General features: G+C 30.6%; 1 protein-coding gene across 2 annotated transcripts in view; it reads right to left on the bottom strand.

Moving 5' to 3' along the window:
• The window catches only part of LOC127703100 (NAD 5'-nucleotidase-like), a 58,576-nt gene that overhangs the window by 24,287 nt on the left and 12,016 nt on the right, over positions 1-22,273 (bottom strand). For both annotated transcript variants that reach the window (XM_052207529.1, XM_052207530.1), the window contains exon 7: positions 9,567-9,732. In XM_052207529.1, coding sequence (XP_052063489.1) covers positions 9,567-9,732 — 166 coding nt within the window. The remainder of the gene's footprint in view (positions 1-9,566; positions 9,733-22,273) is intronic.

Below are 22,273 nucleotides of genomic sequence, written 5' to 3'. Positions count from 1 at the left end.
ATCTGTCGTAAAGTTTTCACGTGTTTAGACGTATAGATATGTGTTGACCTCTAGATTGTTATTAAGTTGTTGCTGGGTTGATGTCATATAGTAGCAGTTTACTCAATTTCACCAGTATATTATCATATGTTTTAGTCTATTTGTCATGTTTGTATTACATAGGCTTTTCACACCATGCTATATATATATGTATAATGTACAAACATAGTCGATACATTAATTCTAATTGTACAGCCACAAAAAAAATGTCCAATTCTCATCCCTTTCTTAAAACCACTTTTTGTATATTTTTTTTTCATTTCAGGTTGATTTTTTTCTTTTGCTAAAAGTTTTTAAAATCATAGCAAATTAAAACCCCCAAAATATGCTTCCACATATAAATATTATAATTAAATTATAACAAACAGCTCACTAATAGTGCATAATACATGTATGCCTTTGAAATGCTTATTGTGTATATTGAAAATGTTGCTAAACATCTTGGGATATATATTTAGAAGGCATTTATTCAAAAGCAGATAGAATGGATTTGTAGAAAAACATGAATAAGGACAGAAGCCTGTTAATATTGGATCACCTATAAGTCTTTGGTAAACCATAATACATTTGTCATCACTCATGTTTCAATGGGTCTGTAGGTAAACATGATAAAAATGGGAGACATCAGAAATGATCATCCAGGAACTATTTTTTCAAATTCTAAACATGCTTAACTGTAATTTTGAGGCCCTATATACCTTGCTGTTCGTTGTGAGCCAATGCTCTGTGTTGAAGACTGTACTTTGACCTATAATGGTTTACTTTTTCAAAATTTTTGACTTGGATGGAAAGTTGTCTCATTGGCAATCATACCACATCTTCTTATATCTATTAACTAACCCAATTTTATCGCCAACTGATTGTTTGTTGCTTTTGTATATAAATCAAACTTGGGTTTCTTATCTAAACTTGTTTACTTTGTGTTACATCATCCAATATGGCTAGGCTTGTTATAGGTTTCTCATTATCATAATTATGTGGTACTGATTTTGCTCATTGTTGAAGGATGTGCAGTAACTAACAATTACATCACTTGGTCTAGGGTTGAAGGTTGTCTCATTGAAAATCATACCACATCTCCTTATTCTGGTTATTGTACATTCATGACATTATACATGTTATCATGGTTATACAAGACTACAATATTATCAAATGAATTATAACAATTGTTAATAATTGTCCGACTTTTGTTAACAAAAAGCAGCTATAATCAACATGGTAGACATGCAGTCAGGGGTACTACTTGTACAAGTAATTTTTATTTACTTGAAGAAGTAATATTAATATACTTATATAAGTAAATTTGTAGGATACTTATACAAGTGTATTTTATTTACTTGTATAGGTAAAAAAAAATTGGCTTAGTTATGTCCCTTACACATTCAGATTTTTTTTACTTATATAAGTGAAAAAGTCATCCTATCTTCTTTTCTTGAATTCTTAGGACTTCTTTGCTCTAATAGAATTTTAAATAGTCTGTCCTTTGCAGATGTCTTAACTAATCATTTAAGTGTAATTTCATGGACAATGAAAATATCATTTGTCTGTTATCTTCAGAACACTGCTCATTTACAAGCCCCCAAGGAGCAATTTTTGAAGGCCTTGCCCAAGTACTTAAGATCTTTGCCCAATCAGTTTCTTTGTTGAATTAATGAGATGAAACATTGAACTCAAATAAAAAATTATGAGCTAACCTGGGAAAAATTATTAAAGGCATGTTTTTACATCTCAAAACTTGAAAATTTTTGTGGGATTGTAAAAAAAATTTACTTATACAAGTGAATTTTTGAGAAAATTAAGGGGAGATTATTCAAATATTATAATTAACTTATATAAGTATATTTTTTTTTTACTTCTTCAAGTAAATAAAGATTACTTGTACAAGTATTACCCCTGACTGACATGATCAATGGTGATGTAACAAGAGTGACTGTGCACATGCTGAAATGTCATGTCTGCTTTGCCTACATGTAAAATTGAATTTATGTTGAATGTAAAAAATTAAATACATGTATGAAGGTTTTACTATATGTACAAGTATCACATAAACTTTCCATTATCAATTACCTTTGAAAATGAAGTCATGGTCAAATTAACCATGCCAGACAGATGATGTACACCCTACAAACTGACATTCCATACCCAAAATTTAGGGGTTTATAGTATCTGTGAAATAGACTTAACATCCAAACCATGAAAACTAAACATTGCCCAATGAAACATGAAAATGAGGTCATGGTCAGATTTAAAACCTCCCAATCAACATGATCAAACTTGTACAATTTACAAAAATATCCAATACGCCAAAAATAGTGATCCTATACATGTCATGCATGTACATGTAGTTTATAGCATCTGAGAAACATTGGGAAATAGACCAAACCACAAAAACTAAACATTGTTCAATGAACCAATTTACCATGACATTTTCATTGAGGTCAAAGTCTGATGCAAGTCTTGCAGTCAGATATATTCACCTTACAATCATTTCATACACCAAATATAGTTGACCTACCATTCCTACTGCTTGTAGTATCTGAGAAACAAACTTGACAAAGTAACTGAAATAACCTTAATCACTGATCCATGAAATGAAGTCAAGGTCAGGTTAACCCTGCCTGACAGACAATGAGACATGTAGACCTTTTAAGATACCTATATATACATGATATATATATACCATATAAATTTATCCAATTACTCATTATACATGTTATACATGTAAGAGAGTATTTCACTGTATGACTGTTCAAACAGCAATATTTTTTTTTCAAACAGTCAGTGAACCATGAAAACAAGGTAAAGTGCAACGGACAAGTTACTAACAGAAACTTCATAACATAAAGAAGTATCCAGGTCTTTAAGCTTCTAAAATGTACCTAGTGAAGCTTTAGACAAATTGGTTACGCTGTAGCCACTGCCAGATTGTAATATCTATTTCTTGCATACTTCAACTTTTGTTGCAAGCGGGACAATAAAATTATACTTTGAAGTACATGGTTTATTTGTTTAATATGCTTGGGCACTAGTTTAGATTTTTATTTAATTCTAATTCAGACTTAAAGTACAGCAAGCAGTCATTTGACACTAAACAATTGTGACGGACTACGAGAGACCCTCATGGGTGGTTAAGGTCTTTTTACACACCCTGGTGGTAGTTAACAATTGCAATGCCAACATACACTTCAGATGCGGTATACATGCACTGTTTCATAAATTTCACTGAAACTAGAAATTCACATTATCCAAATTGTTATATTAAAATGATTGATTATCCACTAAAGTATTCATGAATTCAGATATGATGCACTATTATTATTAATATTCACTGAAACTATGAATTTTCATTATTCCAAATGGCTATTTCAAATGAATAATTATCCAAGGTATTCATGGAATTCAGATACAATGTATGATTGCACTATAATATGCACTGAAACTATGAAATCTTGTTCATGTTGTTATTCCAAATTCATTATTGATATACCAAATTAATAATTATCATGATTATTCAAGTTATTTAGTCATCCAGTACTGTGGTCCTCCTTTAATACAATTTGTAAGTTTCCTATTTGTACAATGCACAATTTTTTTTCTTGTCCAATTTAATCCTAACATCACAAGTCACAAGTCATCATCATCATGGAATAATGCTGCAAGTGCTATTCATTATTTCCAAAAACAATAAATAACTAGCACAAAATAATGAATTAATCCACTGTTTCACAATTTGCAGCTATAAGAGTGACTCAGTGACATCTATATTTCCTATGCATCAAAGTGCACATGTAGCAGGCTTCATATTTTAAGTGGGAATCTTGAAAGCCAATATGAATCTACAAAAAAAAATATACATTGAGACTAAAGTACAGTAAAATTTTAACTGACATAATAATAAATATATTGTACAGTACCTAGAAGAAAGTCAATTACAATAACTGTATTTACCTAGATGAAAACTAGCAATCCTCATTTGATTGACAAAAAAATTCTAGGACTTATACAATTATATTTTTAAGTCCCAATTTTAAACAAGAAGAATACATCTTTTTAGGGGGTCTAAATTCTATATATGGTGTTGTCTTTCTTCCTACATTAATGATTTTTTATGTGTGACTGTGTACTTTCATTGATGGGTTACTGTTTTATTGAGACTCACACCATACTTTATTTCATCAATTCTTTAAAGTCAGACATCATGGACATAGTTATTCCTCTCTAAAACACAACAGGTTATTGCTTTTGTTCATGTTAATATGAAAAAGATTGATACTACAGTACAGAGAAAAGTTTAAAGAATGAAAAAAAATAATTAAATAAATAAATGCACTGTTACTATATAGATGCTATTGACTTTCCCTTTGTCAAGTGCATATAATGAATAAACCTTTGTGATGTAAATGTAGAATCTTTGTCCTAAGGTTAATCAGGATAATATATATACTATTACCTGTTAATGTTTTAAATCCTTGAGTTTAATTTTGTGTGTTACCCTGTATACTTTTTACTTATTACAGCTTGTATTAAATAATGCTTTGCAGCTCAGACAACACTTTCTTTATTGTATTTTAGTTATTTACCCAATTTTATTTTGATAAATCAATACTCAGATAACTTTTAAAATATGCATTTTTTTGTATCCAAAATAATATTATATCCTTCTGTTTCATATTATCAAAATTTTGAAGAGGACAATTATAATTTGTGAACATCATTATAAAATCATCTTCAATATATAACCATGAGTTTAAAATTCCTCCCAAAGGCAATAAACTATTGTGTGTCTTAATCTGTATATTAGCTATAGCATGTATATAAGAATTCCTGATTATTACCTATCCAGTGTTAACATCCTGATTATTACCTATTTTAATGTCACATTTGCATGGTCATGAATCATGTGAATTCATGTTCAGTAAATGCATATATTTTAATTATTTATTTTGAATTTGAATAAAAGGTATTTTTAAACTAAATTATTAGACATATTATGCAGTTAACACAGTAAATTTTATGACAACTTACTTGATAATACAATATCTATAAAAAAAAATTTGAGCTTCATAAAATACTTTAATAAAGTTTATACCATGTTTAGATAAAAAAAAATATGCTTACAGATAGATATTTTTGTTATGTTTTCCCCACATAGTGAATGTTAAACATAAAATAATTATGTAGAAAAGGCAAAACATCTGCAGTCAGATGTGAATGCACATGATGAAAGGAGATGTGGGTTATAATTATATATCAATGATGCATCAACCCAACAGTAAGGCAACAATAAAGTAACCAAAACACAATTTAACACACAAATTTGACTCATGAATAGAAAGTCCTTTAATCATTTTAATGGTGGAATAAATAAAAAGATCCTTGAATGTTACTACTAGATAACATTTATGACATAAATGAATTTTGACTAACCATGCTACAGGGCACAATTTATATAAAAATTTCACATGAAAATATATAGTTTAGGTTCAAAGTATTTACAAATGTATAGTGATTTAATATTCTATGTTAAATCTAAAAAGAATATAATTATGATGCTAACTTTGCTCTTTTAATATGTTTTTTATTTCTTTTTAACTTAAAACTATGTACATGTAGCAATTAACATGATGAAATATTTATGGATATTTTATTCATTGTAATTATTCATTTTGATAAAAGATGCAACAACCTCCACAACCCTTGTTCAATATGAATCCTTAAGTACATGATAAAAATTACTAATTGAATTAGCACATTTTGTTTAATCAACTGTGTTTAAATGGCAACTGTTATGACCATTATGACTCTGTGCATGGTTTCAGGAACATTAATTTAATAATATTGTTTTATTTTGATGATTAATGTTATTTTGAACCATCTAATACATATTCATTTTCAATGCCTTATATTATCAAATATATTCATGTTTTGTTGTCCATGATTTGGGAATTATTTAAAAATTGAATGAAAATGCATACTTGCTAAATAAGTTACTAAAATGAATAATTTTCATAAAATTTTATGGTCATATTAATTTGTACTATGCAGGTTTTTTCAATGGAAATTCAATGTGACGTCACAATGCATTCTTAATAGAAAGAAAACTATCAGCTGATAAAGCAAAACCAGGGAAATACTTGTAATCCAGCATTAGTAACACAATTATATGGATATGTACATGTAAAGATTGGTTGGTTGTTGGTTATAAAAAGTCCAGTGACAAGTATTTCATGCAAATTTAAGACCAGAGAGTTAACAATATATTAAAATACAATATGTACATGACGTATAGAAGCCCAAATAATTATGACGTCTTGCAAGGCTATTTTAATTTTTTTCTGTGACGCCTTCCTACTTGCAAGACGTCATAATTATTTGGACTAGATGTATAGGTCCTGTAAAAGGCCATCCCGCACAACAAAAGTTAACCAATGCCCCACATTTTAGAGTTTAACAGTAAGACGATGAAGATCAAGAGTAACCTTTTTTTATTCCCTTGACCTTGTCATCCTTAGGGTGATGTATGCAAAGTAAATAAGGGATTAAATGACATACACATGATAAAAGGGGGAGGGGGAATGGTGTCATACATGAATTTCAAGGATGCACAACTTTTCCAAGCCCAAATCCTAACTTTGCCTTGGAACATGCAACTATGCACGAGTGTGGTGATACATATCGTCGATTCATGAGGGTAGTAATGCCCTTTACCGTCAGGCGTCAAACGGTCATTTTCGGCTACCGTTAGCTTCAAATTGGTTAAAATTTTACCGTGATTCGTAAAAATATCCTTATCGTGATTCGTCAGAGGTCTCAAATAATTATCGTTACCGTTATTTTTGGAAAAAATTTAACGTGATTCGTCAAAATCAGTCTATTTTTGTACCGTCTAAAAGAAAGTGTACATTTTATCGTCATGCACCAAAAATTACTGTTAACGTCATTTGGCAAGATTTTTTATCGTTATTCGTCATGAAGGTACCCCCATTACGACCCTCATTCATAGCCTGTCTAGGAAGAACAAATGGGCACATTTTCCCTTCAAAATCTTGGATCCATGATTATTCGATAGACATGCTTTAAAATATTGTTCATTTCTACTCACCGATTGTAATTTCCAGCTCAGCTTATATTGTACATGTGGTCTAACATCTGTAGTTTCCTGTGTAAAATATAGTTTGCCGACCTGCAGGTCCAGTTTGCCGACAAGAAAATAAAGAGGGTAAATCGTTCACGGTGAAGAATTGTTTTCCGTTTTTAATGAAACTTGACAGATTTAATTAATTATTTTAATCATCATCGGAAATATCCCTCATGGACAGTAATTCAAATTAAAACTGTTTTATTATGCTGTACAATATTGGTCACTTAGTAATATTCTTTAAATTTACTTCAGGTACACCGACGGTACCGATTTTCTATTTCTCAGAATTTATCAAAACTTTTTCAAATATAAATTTGAATGAATTCATTAGCATCTTCTGCAATAATATTAAAACTCCATTTTTAAACGAAGGCTTCTGGTATGTAAAACCAGTTATGAACGAATCTGAATAGATAAAATAAAAAGTAAAGATACCTAAAGGAAAGTCAAACGCACATGTCAAAAATGAACGGACAATGCTATGGCAATAAACGGAAAACGACAAAAGACAAACAACGATCGCAAAATAAATAAATAAAAAAAAAAACAAGTCAACAACCGCACAATAGATGATAATAGTATAAATTATGGGCTATTTCACAACTATATCCAATCTTGAGAGCCGGGTGAAACGTAATTTTTTTCTTACACTGAGTTGCTACCGTGACGCTAAAATGTTTGTCGACTGCAACAACCTATGAAATGTTTGTTTTAAACATTTAACGACTGTAGCAACCTATGAAATGTTTGTTTTAAACATTTAACGACTGTAGCAACCTTTTAAAATTTGTAATAAACATTTTATGACTGTAACAACCTTTTAAAAGTTGTAACAAACATTTTACAACTGTCCCAACTCTAAAAACGTTGTAACAAACATTTTTTGACTGCATCAACGTCTGAAAAGTTGACACAAACAAATTTCAACTGTCCCAACTATTAAAAGGTTGGGACAAACATTATACAACTGCCACAACTTTTGGAAAGACTGTAATACATAGTATTTGACTGTGACAACCCCGTAAACCACTGCAACAGTCCTTAAATGACTGTTGATAACATTTTTTGATTTTCACAACCCATAAAAGTGTTGGGACAGACATTAATCAACTGTATCAGTTTCTTTGACAGTCATCTTCAGTCTTCCACAGACTAAGACAGTCGTACAACAACTGTTACTGGTATGGACAGTTGTTTTTTCGTCCAGTAGTGATGGCCAATATTATCTTTAATTATGACATAGTTATTGCATGATAGTCGGGTTTCAAACTGTAGTATCTGTCTGTACATATCACATGACCCAGTCAGTTCACGTAGAATATTCAAGTTTATTTACAATTAATTGCAATCTATTATATTTTATAAATAAAATGCATGACTATACCTTCAAACTGGATATCTATATCCATAATTAATGAATAACAGAAGTAATCTTGCAAATTTTATCCATAAGCACATGTTTAATCTATTTATATCTACTTCCTGTCATTTAGGCGGGAAAATAGGGAGACTTAGTTGTTGACATTGAATATGGCTACTTATAGATCTATTGACCAAAGATAAATTTATAGATTTAGGAATTCTTTTAAATGGTTCATGACAAATAAAGATTTAGATTTTAGGGCAGTATTAAGTCTGTATTTATGTTTGATTATAACCAAAGACAAGAAAGGTTAATATTTACATGAAATCTATGGCAAAATGTTCTAAAATTTATGAAAAATTTCTTTTTATTAAAATCTAAGATAGAAACTGGTTCAAATAATAAAACAATATTTGCAATTGTTCTTGTTAATTTAATATCTTCTTATGACAGGAATCCTTTCACATACAACAACTTTTTTTCTAGAAACTATAAAGTTTTTTAAATTGAACATTTTTGTTCTCTTTTGAATGATATTTTATTTTTATTGATTTTGGATTTTATAAAAGATTAAATTACTTTAAATTCAGATGAATATTTTATTATGAATCATAATTTATTTATTTAAAAAAAATATTAGAGTATACAAACTGTTTTTTTATTAACTTCTTTTTTACCAATAATTTTTCTGAATCAATGTCTACATAACACAGTACCACAGTGTTAAGTTAAAACAAAACAAGAGACATAAAAACTACAGTAACTAGAGCTAAGAGACGCGACGCTACACAACTGATTGCATGAAATATTTCACCAAGAAGTCCACACGCGTTACCCTGGTGCTATCCAAAAATCCTGGGGAGAACACTGAAAGTTATTGAAAAAAGTTAAACTTTAACAACAGACTTAACCTTAATGATGACGCTGCAAATGACAGAATATAGGATCGCTATGTCTTGCTTCTACAACATTTGTCACAGGCTTGACAAGCATGTAACTGAAGACAGGAAAGTGTATACCAACCATTTAAATGTGCAACAATCTTCTGGATCTGTGGATCCTCGGGTATACTGGAATCTAAATCTACTCTTTCTACATCTACTTTCAAACCACTAGAGGTGAAAGTGAACGTTATTTTACTAAGATTGCGAAAATCTGTTCCACTTTTGACGATATGCTTACCATTTACCTATAAATAAAGAGACAACATTATAAACATATTCTCTAGCAGTACCCTGAGTACTATGTAAAGTTACTACTTTCATTGTTTATTCGTGTGTTTACCATGTAAGAAACCTAAGAATACACAAAAATAGTATTTTACAAAATTTGAAAATACATGTGTGCATGTCTTCTCACTAGTAACGGGTTTTACTACTGAAACGGTAATTTTAAACTGAACAACTCTTAAATGCCTGAATTTACCGCAAGGAAAAATGTCAAGATCTTTTTCAGTTGTTCAGTACATGTTCAGTACACTAACTATCGCGATCGATTAAGTACCAGTCAGTACTGGTTTAGGTAACTAAGAAAAAACCCGTAGCGTTAAATCCAGTACTGTTTAGTACATTTTAGTACACGTCAGTTCATCGATAAAATAGTTGATTGGGAATTTTCAGTAGCATCCAGTACCAGGTAAATCTATCAATTTTGACATAAAATTGTTTGTGCAGATTAATAAGGTTTGTCTCCCTTTATTCGAGCTTGTTTGTAATACCCTGATTTCTCAATTATATTCATGTCCTTCCGTGAAAATTTGTTTGCTTTGTTCAATTGTCCAAAATAAAATATATGTGAGGGTTAAATGAGCATAAATTACAACTAAAATGAAATATGTTTTTTCGGAATTGCGTACAAATTTACCTAGCTTTAACGGCTTTCGTTAAAATTCTACAACTTTAAACCTTTAAAAAATGTATACTCAATTGATTAAATCGGACTTGACAATTAGACTTTGTTATTGTAAAAATCAATTTTAACTGTAACTATGACATGTAGTTTTATGAGATTAAAATTCATTGAATATCATTCAATTTGCAATGTATATTTGTTTATGTTTTAATATCAAATATACTCTATTGCAATCATAAAAATATAGCAAGTTTTCAAATGGAAAGAAATATTGATGATCAAAAATAACTTTTACATAAAAACTGTAATGTATTTTTTACTTCTTTTTGGTAAATTGTATCTATAAAGATTATGTTCCGTAATGACAGGAATTTTTATTCGAGGTCTGTAAAAATACTAGACACAAGCTTTTATTAATACTTCGTTAGTTAGCAAGTAAAAAAAAATCGAAATTTATAAGTGTTAAAGAATATTGTTTATACAGCCTAAAACATAAAAGGCTCCTTAAGTCTCCATTCATTGCTGCGTAATGAGTCGCTAAAAAACGACGATTTTCAAATAAAATGTCAAAAAATAGTTGTCAAATCCGTGAGTAAATACGTAAATTTATACGTAAACCTTAGCAACAAATACCATGTATTGTGTATTTTAGATATTCAAGATAATTGAAATAAAAATGATCACCCCCCCCCCCCCCCCCCCGGAAAAAAACAAACAAAACAAAACATGTAAGATAGCTTTTTGTTTTTTTAAATTACATGTTTAATTTGGATATTGGTTGGCTTCGTATTTTACTTGTTTTCTGGTGTTTTTCTTTTTTTTAATGACAAATGAAAAAAAGAGTCTAATATTTATAATCTTGTATAACATAAAATTTTGACCAAAATAAAAACCCAAAAGGAGTAGGTCCGGTAAGGGCCGATTTTGGCCTCAAATTTCAGGTTCATCTGATGAAATATTTTGGACACTTTTTAAACACTCAAGTGTCTACTTTAGTAGATTCAATTAGTTTATCTGAAAGATTTGGGCCGATTTAGTCACCAAAGACGCTCAAATGAAGGCTTAAATATTAAAAATCTCTCAATTATGCCATAATATGTCACTTTTCAGATAGTTTTTGTCAAAAATGAAAGTGGCCGCATTCGTGTTCATCCTCGACCTTTATATATGATATGTATTATCATCAAATACAACTTACATTTAAATATTAAGAATGAACACGAATGCGGCCACTTCCATTTAAGACGAAAACCGTCTAAAAATTAACTCAAATGCTAAAATTGTGAAGATTTCAGTAATTTAGCATGACTTAATGATGCTAGTACCCGATACATGTGCATTGTATTGTCAAAAACAGCCCATATTTATGTAACAGAAGTATTCTTCTTTCCAATAAATAGCTAAAAGTTTACATTTTAACAACTTTGTAAAACTGCTATATTTTGGGGCCAAAAAGGGGTCTTACTGGACCTACTCCTTTGTTAAAATTACTTTAATAAACGAGTATTCAATTATAATGTCCATGCCGTACAAAAAAAGCACCGGGGAAAATAGCAGTTTGATAAAGGGATAAATTCGTATATACCTGGCAAATAATGACAAATACCAAATTCAATTATTATGTATACATGTATGTATATTATATAATCATCACAACTGTATATTATTGCTTATGTGTATAATATCATCCAACAAATTTCCATTGTCCAGGTGACTGCGACCGATCGATAATATAAGTCCAATATGCGTGTCGTATGCAGAATGTCATCCCTCCTCTGGTCGGTTGACAAATTAAATATGAAATGACAAGTATAAACACACAAGAGACATATTATTCGGTCTGTACATGTCTGTATTGGTTGAAGGCATATAATTGCTGATATATTTGTCATTGAAACTCTGATTGAAATTTGTCTTATTGGCATCATACAACATCTCCTTATTTATATTTTGAAAAAAATGTCACTGCCAGCGGTTATGTATAATAAATGCTAATATTGATGAACTAATGTTTCTGTTTACGTTAAACCAAATATCAACATTTACTCTTCCACCAGACAGTCTGAAATATTTTATTATTATATAATGAACACTTTTGTTTGAAGCTTCCGTTTATTTTCTCACGTGTTGTGTTTTAATTGTTCTTTTCAGTGAAAATTAACAGTAAAAATGAATCGAATTTTTGAGGGTTTTATTTGTCAGTTATATTGATCAAGAAAATGAGCAATGTCCAAGTATGTAAAGTTTTTATTCCACGATTATACTTTAAAATCTAAAATACTGCTCGTTACCACGACATTCAATTATTTTAACAACCCGACAAGTATGAAATTCAATGTACAGTTGTAAGAATATATTGTGTATAAGTGAAAAGACAGCAACCCCACAAAAACAATATGCAGAAGACATCACAAGACCAACATACAGTCAATAACAGTAGACAGGTTTACCCGTATAGTGTATAACAGTTGAGAATTGATTTAACGGAAACAATGAAATATCTGCCATCAACGCCCATTTTATTTTTATAAAAAAAATTCTGAACATGCATGTAATATTTCCCACTGGACGTTAAGCAATTATCAATCGATCATTTTCATAGATGATATCATGTTTTGAAGCTCAAAGTCTGTATATATTTATATATAGACCGTAACACGTTAAGCTGTGATACTGTGATTCTTTTTTTTGTGAAGATGTTTTAAAAATATCTCAAGTTAAACATGTTCACTCAGCAAGGTCTGTGTATAATATGAATTCATTTAGGAAATAAGTGTTTAAAAAGAGTAAATTTGGTGTGGGATAATTTCAATTTTCCAAAAAAAATATGATCATCAACGTATCGTCTATAGAGAATGCAGTCATGCAGCCACTGTCGTGAAAGTACATGCAAATCTTCCATAGGTATACATACAACTTATCATGATCTAATTTTATATAATCTTCATGGAAAGCCTATGTCTAAACCTTATGTGCAGTTCTTGTATAGTTTGTCTTTTTAATGGTAACACGATAGCATGTTTTAAAACTGACTATTTTAACCCCTCTTTTACATTGTATCATTATCCTTAAAAGTACATTCGAGAAGAGAGTTGAAATAGTTTGGTAATTTGTAGAAATAAAATGTGCAAACATGTAAGGCTTGTGCATATGCATGCATTTCTTTTTTTTTAGATTAAAAGTTAGAACTAAATATACACAGGTAACTTTCAACCGACTGTAACATGTGATTTAAAGCCGAGGTGGACATCCTTGATTGGGTTGGCGATTAGCTTTTTTGTTAATTTGTCTGATACATGCATGTATAGTGTGCGTCGATACGGGTCACCGAACACTAAACACCTGGTTATCGAATTAGCCTTATTTGGCCACTAACATTACGGTACGTCTAAATACCGCTCAGAACATAAAAAGTGCACTCAGGACATGTAATAGATGTTTTAGTGTGCGTTAAGGGTATGCATTCGATAGATAATTAAATTTTTGATCTTATAATTTTTGTTTTCATAAAATCAATTCAATATTTGAAAAGTTATTTAAGTTTTTATCGACACATGCCGTTTTTGGGGATATGCATAACCAAGTATCATGTTGATTAGGTCGTTTGATCTTTAATAATTAGGAGTTTCACTGTGATTAGTGATGGTAATAAACACATACAAGTAAACTTGGCAAACAAAAAAGGTTTCCCTTTGAAAAATAATAAACATACTGTTTTTGCAAAAATGTTAAATAAACTTTTCATTTTGTTTGTAAATATTGAAGCCAATAGATAAATCTTCACAAAGCCGGGAAATTTTCCATTCAATTTATTTCATTTGAAAACGTTAAAAAATATCGATAAAATTCATTGCAAAATGTGGCATTCTTGGGGGTCAAAACCCCTGTTTAAACAGCATTTGTCTCTTTTAGTCTATTGCCGAACATTCTAAAAAATAATGAAACTCGTCGCCAATATCACTGGAATTACATAAAGTACAAATAAAGTTTTCTCTCTTATTATTTTGCCATCTACCAATTTCAATAGAAATTTTTGTGTTCAAAGTTCTAAATCTACAAAAAGAATTGCTATTTTTTGTCATATAGAATATCAAAGTAGGCTTCGCAAGTAAGACTGTTTTTGCATAGTCTTTAATCGTCCCCCTCCCCCTAAAAGGAGAAGGTCCGGTAAGGGCTAATTTTGGCCTAAAATTTGACTTACATCTGATGAAAGATTTTTTATATTTTTTAAACACTTAAGTGTCTACTTCAGTCGATTCAATTAGTTTTTTGTAAAATATTTTAACTGATTTGGTCATTATAGACGCTGAAATGCAAGCTTAAGTATGAAAATCTATCAAATATGCCATAAAACGTCACTTTTCAGATTTTTTTTGGTTTAAAATGAAAGTGGCCGCATTCGTGTTCAGTCTCAACCTTGATATATCTGATGTAATATCATCAAATACAACATATATCTAAATATTAAGACTGAACACAAGTGCGACCACTTTTAATTTAGACAAAAACCGTCTAAAAATTAGCACAAATGTTAAAATTGTGAAAATTTTAATAATTTTGCATGAATTAATGATGCTAGTACCTGATGCATGTGCATTGTATGGTAAAAAACAACCAATATTTATGTAACGAAAGTATTATGCTTTCCAATAAATAGCTAAAAGCTTAAATTTTGGGGCCAAAATGGGGTCTTACCGGGCCTACTCCTTTCTTGTAACCCCTGATAGTGTTGAACATTATTAATAGACAGCTTACATATGCAAATTTTATCTAAAAATATATTTCGTCATTAAATCTCATTCTTGTCCAGTAATACATTTCTTGAACTTGCTGTACTTATCAAAATTCGATTTTCATATGATCAAATCTCATATAGTAAGATTTAATTTCTTATTAAAATTGTTCTTGTCCAGTATTACAAGCCTTGAATGAATTTAAATAAATTCTGAAATATTAATTTATCTCCGTTTTCCTCTCAGTTTCTGTCATTTATCATATTTAGGTATTTTTCTAATAATCAAAATTAAAGTTTTTTGTATCACACTCCGTGCAGTGTGATACGAGAAATATGTCTTCATGCAAGAAATATATAACAGGTCACGATCATAAGAGAAACTGTATTAAAATGCATTGAAAGGGAGCTTTTATTTTTTACTTCATAATCGTAAAAATGCACTACGCATGAAGTAAATTTAATACATGTAACATTAAACAATTCAGAAACAACTTAAAAACATCGTATAACATGTATTATTCAATTTAATTAAAAACACTGTTCTAATAACATAATATTTATAAACAATAAGGATAATCCAATCAATTTTGTTGATTGGATAATTCACGGCTGAGTAGTTGTGAAATCAGTGACACGTGCCCTCATTATTTTATAAATATAATAAATATCTCTCGAAGTTCGTTTTCAAAATCTACCAAAATTTACTACTAAAATAAACAGCATGCAACGAATAGATATATCCGTCCTGTGTGCATATACGATAACTATAAAGAGTCCTGGGCATTTTACTGGTTAATATACATTTGTATTTTAGGTTGCTAGTTGTCGTTATTCAGCTTTATTAGTCTTAAGATATATACATGTACATGTATTTATAATATCTTTAACAAATTTAATCATTCAAATATGAAAAAGGTCCAATTTGCTCATATAGCTCCTCGTGTAATTTGTTCATAGGGACAGACAATTAAAGGGGGTTATGTTTTTTTTTCTGAAAAAAAAATGATCTGGGATAAAGAAAAAGAACTAGTCAGATTGAAAGTATTTGCCATTCATTTTAATCTTAAATTTATATAAAAAAAAATCACGACAAAAAAATAAATCATTTGAAATTAGCTTGGTATGAAAAAAAAAATCAGAAATCTTAATCTAGCTTATATAGTATCAAAGAGATATAACCTGTTATGTCGATTTTATGACGCGTCACTTTTTTTCACAGTCTGTGGTTCGGTTTGTAATGGTATATATTTTGTATTCTTTGTTAACATATACCTTTTTGTCTACTATTTTTCTTCAATCGATAGAATTTACTTTTAACCATCCACAATATTCATATCTAAAATTGACTGGAACGAATTCGATCATTGTGATCTTTTTTTCTAATATCCAGTGACAAATATTTCAGTGATCAAGAACAAGAACAATAAAAATGAGGTTTGCAAAGTAAGTCAACCGTGATGAAGAGCAAATATTTTAACCGTCATCCGTCAAAGTATTATGTGGGAAGTGAGTGCCCTGCAACATATCATTTTAGGACCCCTCAAAAGTGTTCTTGCAAAGGTTTGTATGTGTCCAAGCACTGGCTTTACCTCGCCGGTGCATCAGGTGTAATGTCTCTGGCCATTTTATCCTGTTGATAAAAAATCAAGTGTATCAAATAAAGGAATCCCCTCTTTTACACACACAAACAAAAAAAGTAATTTGCTATGAATAAAAAGGTAGACTTGTCCAGGATTTTAACACGCGTAATCATCCTATAGACATTGTTTTTCATTATTATTATTAGTTGTCATTGGCTTTGAATTAGGTGTCAGTAACTGCTGAGTACAGATCTGACTTTGTGGGGGATATATAAATACCATGCCACGTCGAGTCTGTGTTTTTGTTAGATGTTTTCTACTTTGTATTGATCTGATGAGTTAAGACTTTTTTGATTGAGCTTTATATTTTGTTCTTATGTTGTACTGTTACACCACTGCCCTAGGTAAAAAAACAGGGAGGGGGGGGGGGGGGGGGGCTGTTTGGCACCTTCAAACACGTTTAACCCCACCTGTAGTTCGGTGGTTGTTGTTGGTTCATGTCTGTCATATTTGTGTTTGGTAAATTGTTTTTCTCAATTTATTTATTCATATTTTTCATTTCGGGGCCTATTATATGGGTTTTTCTCATTTTTGGAGGCCGCGTGGTTGCCTATAATTTACATCCACTTCCGATGAACTTAGGTGGATAGGTGTCTCATTGGCAATCATACCACATCTCCTTATTTTCAATATACCGTGCTTGGATGGATACAAATATATGTCCGACACAAAAACTCTTGTGAGTGATTTTGATAGACGTAAACCTGTTTCAAAGAAAGAAACTGACCATCGTCTCAGATTTTTGATTGTTTTTGTTTGACTTATTCACAATTTGATAATGACATCAATACACATTAAATTATTAACATGTTGTTTTCATTTTTTTTATAAACTTTGGACGATTTAGAGCTTGCTATACCGGTATTCTATCATGTCTATATACTCCGGTCTTTTGTTGGAATACTCCATGCTGCTCTCAAGATGTCTTTTGTCGTTCGGTTGCTGTCATACTGACGTGTAACCCATAGAAATACCAAACTAGCTTATACCGATATATTATTAATCCTGTTACATGTAACAGCGAACGGACAATTTAACCTTGTTTGGAATTTATTAAATTGTCACATATATTTGGTTATTTATTTCTTATTGTATTTGGGTATTTGAAATAAAGGAACATTATATTTAAGAATAAATTAAAAAACATATAAACAAGAAATATTCAATTTAAAACTAAAACGAGAAATATTCAATCTAAAACGAGAGTTTATATAAAGCACTATTCGAATTATGGTAAAAGTTCCCAATGTCACTTTTCTTCCGGATATAGATAAGTCATCTATGTAATCAAAACATTGGCGACGAATATCATTATATGTGTGTTTGTGCACATCCTAGTGTGTCACTTCTTAGACAAAATCTCGTACCTAATTATTACTTACAATATCCTTCAAGGCAGAAATTAATCGGTTTACTTTCATTGTGCAACATAAAGGTGTATAGGAAAGTATGTACTTTTCTTAGAAAGATTACTTATGTGTTGTAGATACAATTTTTATTCATTATATATATATATATTTAGGTACTCACAATCACTGAATAAATAGGAAGATATCTGTACAAATGTAATCCTTTAAACTTAATAGGGAACATATAATGTATATATCTCAATGTCATGAAAATCACGTGCTATTATACATTACTCTGCTGTCGATTTATGTGTATACTTTATCATGTTTTCACCTCTTGTACACGTTTGTCAGGGGCGTAGCTGGCCTAAAATAAAGTGCAAGCATAAGACTTGTACCAAAAATTTTTGGGACCTTTTTATGCAGAAAATTATCATTTTTCTGTCATTTTCCAGGTATGCCATGCTTAAGAAATTCACATTACTCCTTATTAACATGGTTGTTTTCAAATATAAAATAAATTTTGTAAAATGGGAAGATCAGTCGACAAGTCCACCGAGGCGTTTATCAATAGAAGTGCAATCAATGGACACATGGCCAACCCGGGAACAGGGTTAAGACAGATAAGACACAAAAGAACAAACAAAAACATTCAATATTGAAAACTAAATACAGATAAAAAACAGGAACCCTGAAAAAAAATGTGGCGACCTCCAGTGTTCCGGAAGGGTGAGCAGGTCCTGCTTCTTGCAAGACACCCGACCGTATCATTTTCGAATCGAGGGAGGGGTTTCTACGACAACGGTAGAAGGTCACTTGGGACACAGATACCCAAGGTGAATTAATAGTCTTTTAGACGAACGGACAATGGAAATACGAAATCAAACGGCGACTTTTAAGTCTTGACTTATAAGTGAGGGATATAAATCTAAAATGTTTTCAAGGTTATTGCATGTATTGAGCCTGTATTATTAAATGTTAATACTGCATGTAAGACTTATAGTATAGTTAATATCCAAAGTCCATACATCTATTTTTTGCCAAGGCAAATGATTGCAGAGCTCTCTCGGTGTCGATATTCATTTCTCTGAGAACATGTATGAAAGCCAACGAAGATAGTCTGTCCTGTACCATGGTTGAACGGAGATAAGTTTTTGGTCGCCGTAATGCACTAAATGACCATTCAGTAGTTGATGAAGTTACTGGCATTGTAACTATAGAATTGACACGATTGCAAATATTGAAGGATATAGTTCCTTATTAGTCACTGCTAGAGACGACATCAGAGATTCTCTATAACATCTGGACCCGACCAGCGTCTCTGCCATCTCTTTACCTCAGAGTTGAATGTTCCTTGATTGTCCGTCAAGTCGTGTCTAAATGTTTCGTATAGTTTGTCTATACAATCTGCTGTCAAAGATTCCAAACATGCAGGTATAAATTAAGGTTCAGAACTATCCAGTAAACGTCCTGTGAGTTCTTCAATGAAATAGTCAAGAAAGGAGAAATACAAGGCTCGCTTCCAATACTGACTAAGGGTGTCAGCTGGATAGTTAACCCGGTTGACCTGTCTTACTACTCATTCGTAATTCAATTTCAGAATATTTTTTTTTGTGAAAATAATGTGCAAGCCAATGATTTTTTGCGTAAAGGCAGCTACGCGCCTGTTTGTGTCTGAGGAAATAAAATATTTTGTCTTTGTCTTGTCTTGTATTTATTGGGGTTTCCTTTCACAAATTATTTACAAAAAATAATTTAAATCCTGTTAACTGATTTCATTTGTTTTGCTTTTGGCATCCGATGGCATAACTGTAGCGAATATTAAGTTTGTGGCAAATTAAATGTGTTTAGTTTAAACAGTATTTATTAATGAAAAATTATAACAATTAAGGAGTACAATGGTACATGAAATTCAAATATGGGATTCGGAAACAAGTTTGGAAAAACTTTTATAAATCTGTCTCCCGAAAATGTGTTTGTTGTAGTTATAAGTGGTTTCTGTTGACATGGTTGACAAGGAAACAGATATTAACAATATATTTGTACATGATTAAAAATATATGCATAAATGCTTAAACACCATAAACCATTTGTAAACGTTTGGTGGTACATACAATTGTATTTTTAGGTGTTCGTCTTCGGTAAGAGCAAGGAGGAACGTGGTTACATGAACCGGTAAAATCAGTTGAAAACTGAAATTTTATTCACTACAAATGCAAATTGAAAGGTCTATGTATCGTGTGAATCTCTACGAGACTCAAATAAGAAACACAGTGCATGTATAGTCCTATAATATAAGACTTTGGAGTTTCATATCATTAACATTTAACTTTTTTTATCGGATAATTTTTTTTTACTATCAATGTTGAAACTATGTAAAGTAAGGAATGTATATCAATCAAAACTGTCAAAATGTTTTCAAAATATATACTTACGTTAATTCAGTCGGACACAGCAAGAAACTACCAAAAGACCAGACAAACCATGCAAACGGCACGAAATCATAGTGTTTATATTTTCGAAAGCTATCGGGATTTTTCATCATTTTAATCTTTACGGAAATCGATTTACAGCTGTAGTCTCAGTTTACAGTCATCAATATTTTATATTTGCATAACCATTAAAGAATAATTATTAGAATGTTATTTGGTTATTGCTATTTTCATACAAATATTTTAACAGTTATTATCTATGTTATAAATTACCAATTTATGAAAATGAAACGCATGTTAACAAAACCGTGTATCTACAGTCCCGTTGCAGATCATGTCTCTTTATATTTATTTATTCAATTTTTTTTTCGCTTTTTTTTTTTTTATTTCGATTCTTCTGCTAATCAAAGGGAAGCTATCCTCATATTATTTTGATACACTGAAAAGTACTGGACAACAATTCTATCGATGAACTGAAGTATACTAAAATGTACTTGTCAGTACTAGATTTAACGCTAGGTGTTTTTTCTTAATTACCTGAACCAGTACTGACTGGTACTTAATCGATCGCAGTAGTTAGTGTACTGAACATGTACTGAACATGTACTGAACAACTGAAAAAGATCTTGACATTTTTCCTTGCGGTAAATTCAGGCATTTCAGAGTTGTTCAGTTTAAAATAACCGTTTCAGTAGTAAAACACGTTACCAGTGTCTGTTAATATAATTAATTCATTTGGCTTAAAAAATCAATGAGTGAAGGTAGGAGGTGAAGTTACATTTTTGGAAGTGGGTTGTGTCCCCTTTTTATGTTTCATGTTTATTTTCACATTTACCTCCATTTTTTTTGTTAAAAGTAAACGCATAATGCATGTTTTCTCTTTGTACTGATGGGCATCAACAAGAAAATGAAGTTTATTCATAATTTACATATATAATTAACATAAAAACTTAAAAGTGTCATTACTTTCAAGTGCATGTAACAAATAAACATATGACATCTGTAGTAAATACCTGTTACTTACTGACTAAATGGACACCAAGTAATATATTTACTTGATTAATTTTAGAAATATCCAAATAACAAAAGCTAAAACTTAAAGAGTAGACAAACAAAATATGTGCATGTGGTATTAAAAAGCATTTAATTTGTGTATAATTTTGACTGGCTTTGCTCAAACAGAGGTGTTTGAAAGATGTGAAGTGTGTGGCCATTGCAGGTGTTGAAAATTGTGAATTTCACTGGTGTTTGGGGTTGTATAAAGGATTTATGTATTTAAGGGACCATTTATGTGATTCATATCGAGTTGAATAAGTCTCGTGTTGTTATTGCGAACCAAATGAAACTTTTCCACAGAGTCATCTCCTATTGGTCAATCTATTTAAATTTTGTCAGTTCTATTGTCCCATTATACAATAGCTATTGTTCTATGTGTAGTTTTTTCACTGGGACCTTTACATTTCTTCTAAGAGAAATCCATCACTCATCGATTAATTTACCTGAGTAAAAAAAATTATCTTCTAAATAGATGAAATTACATGTTGCAAATCACAAAACTGCATGTAATGTTGTATTTATTCAATATCAATAATATGTTTTCAATCTGTTCAATATAAACACTGATTTAATCATAAAAAGTTGATTTCTGAAAAAATTTTCAACATTATTCCTATAAATAGCTATTGTATTTATTCAATTGGACAATAAAACTGACAAAAGTTTA

Source organism: Mytilus californianus, unplaced genomic scaffold (assembly GCF_021869535.1).
Source record: "Mytilus californianus isolate M0D057914Y unplaced genomic scaffold, xbMytCali1.0.p SCAF_5, whole genome shotgun sequence".
Taxonomy (NCBI): Eukaryota; Metazoa; Mollusca; class Bivalvia; order Mytilida; family Mytilidae; genus Mytilus; species Mytilus californianus.
The sequence above is the reverse complement of the archived record's forward strand: the minus strand, read 5'-3'. Positions and strand labels throughout refer to the sequence as shown.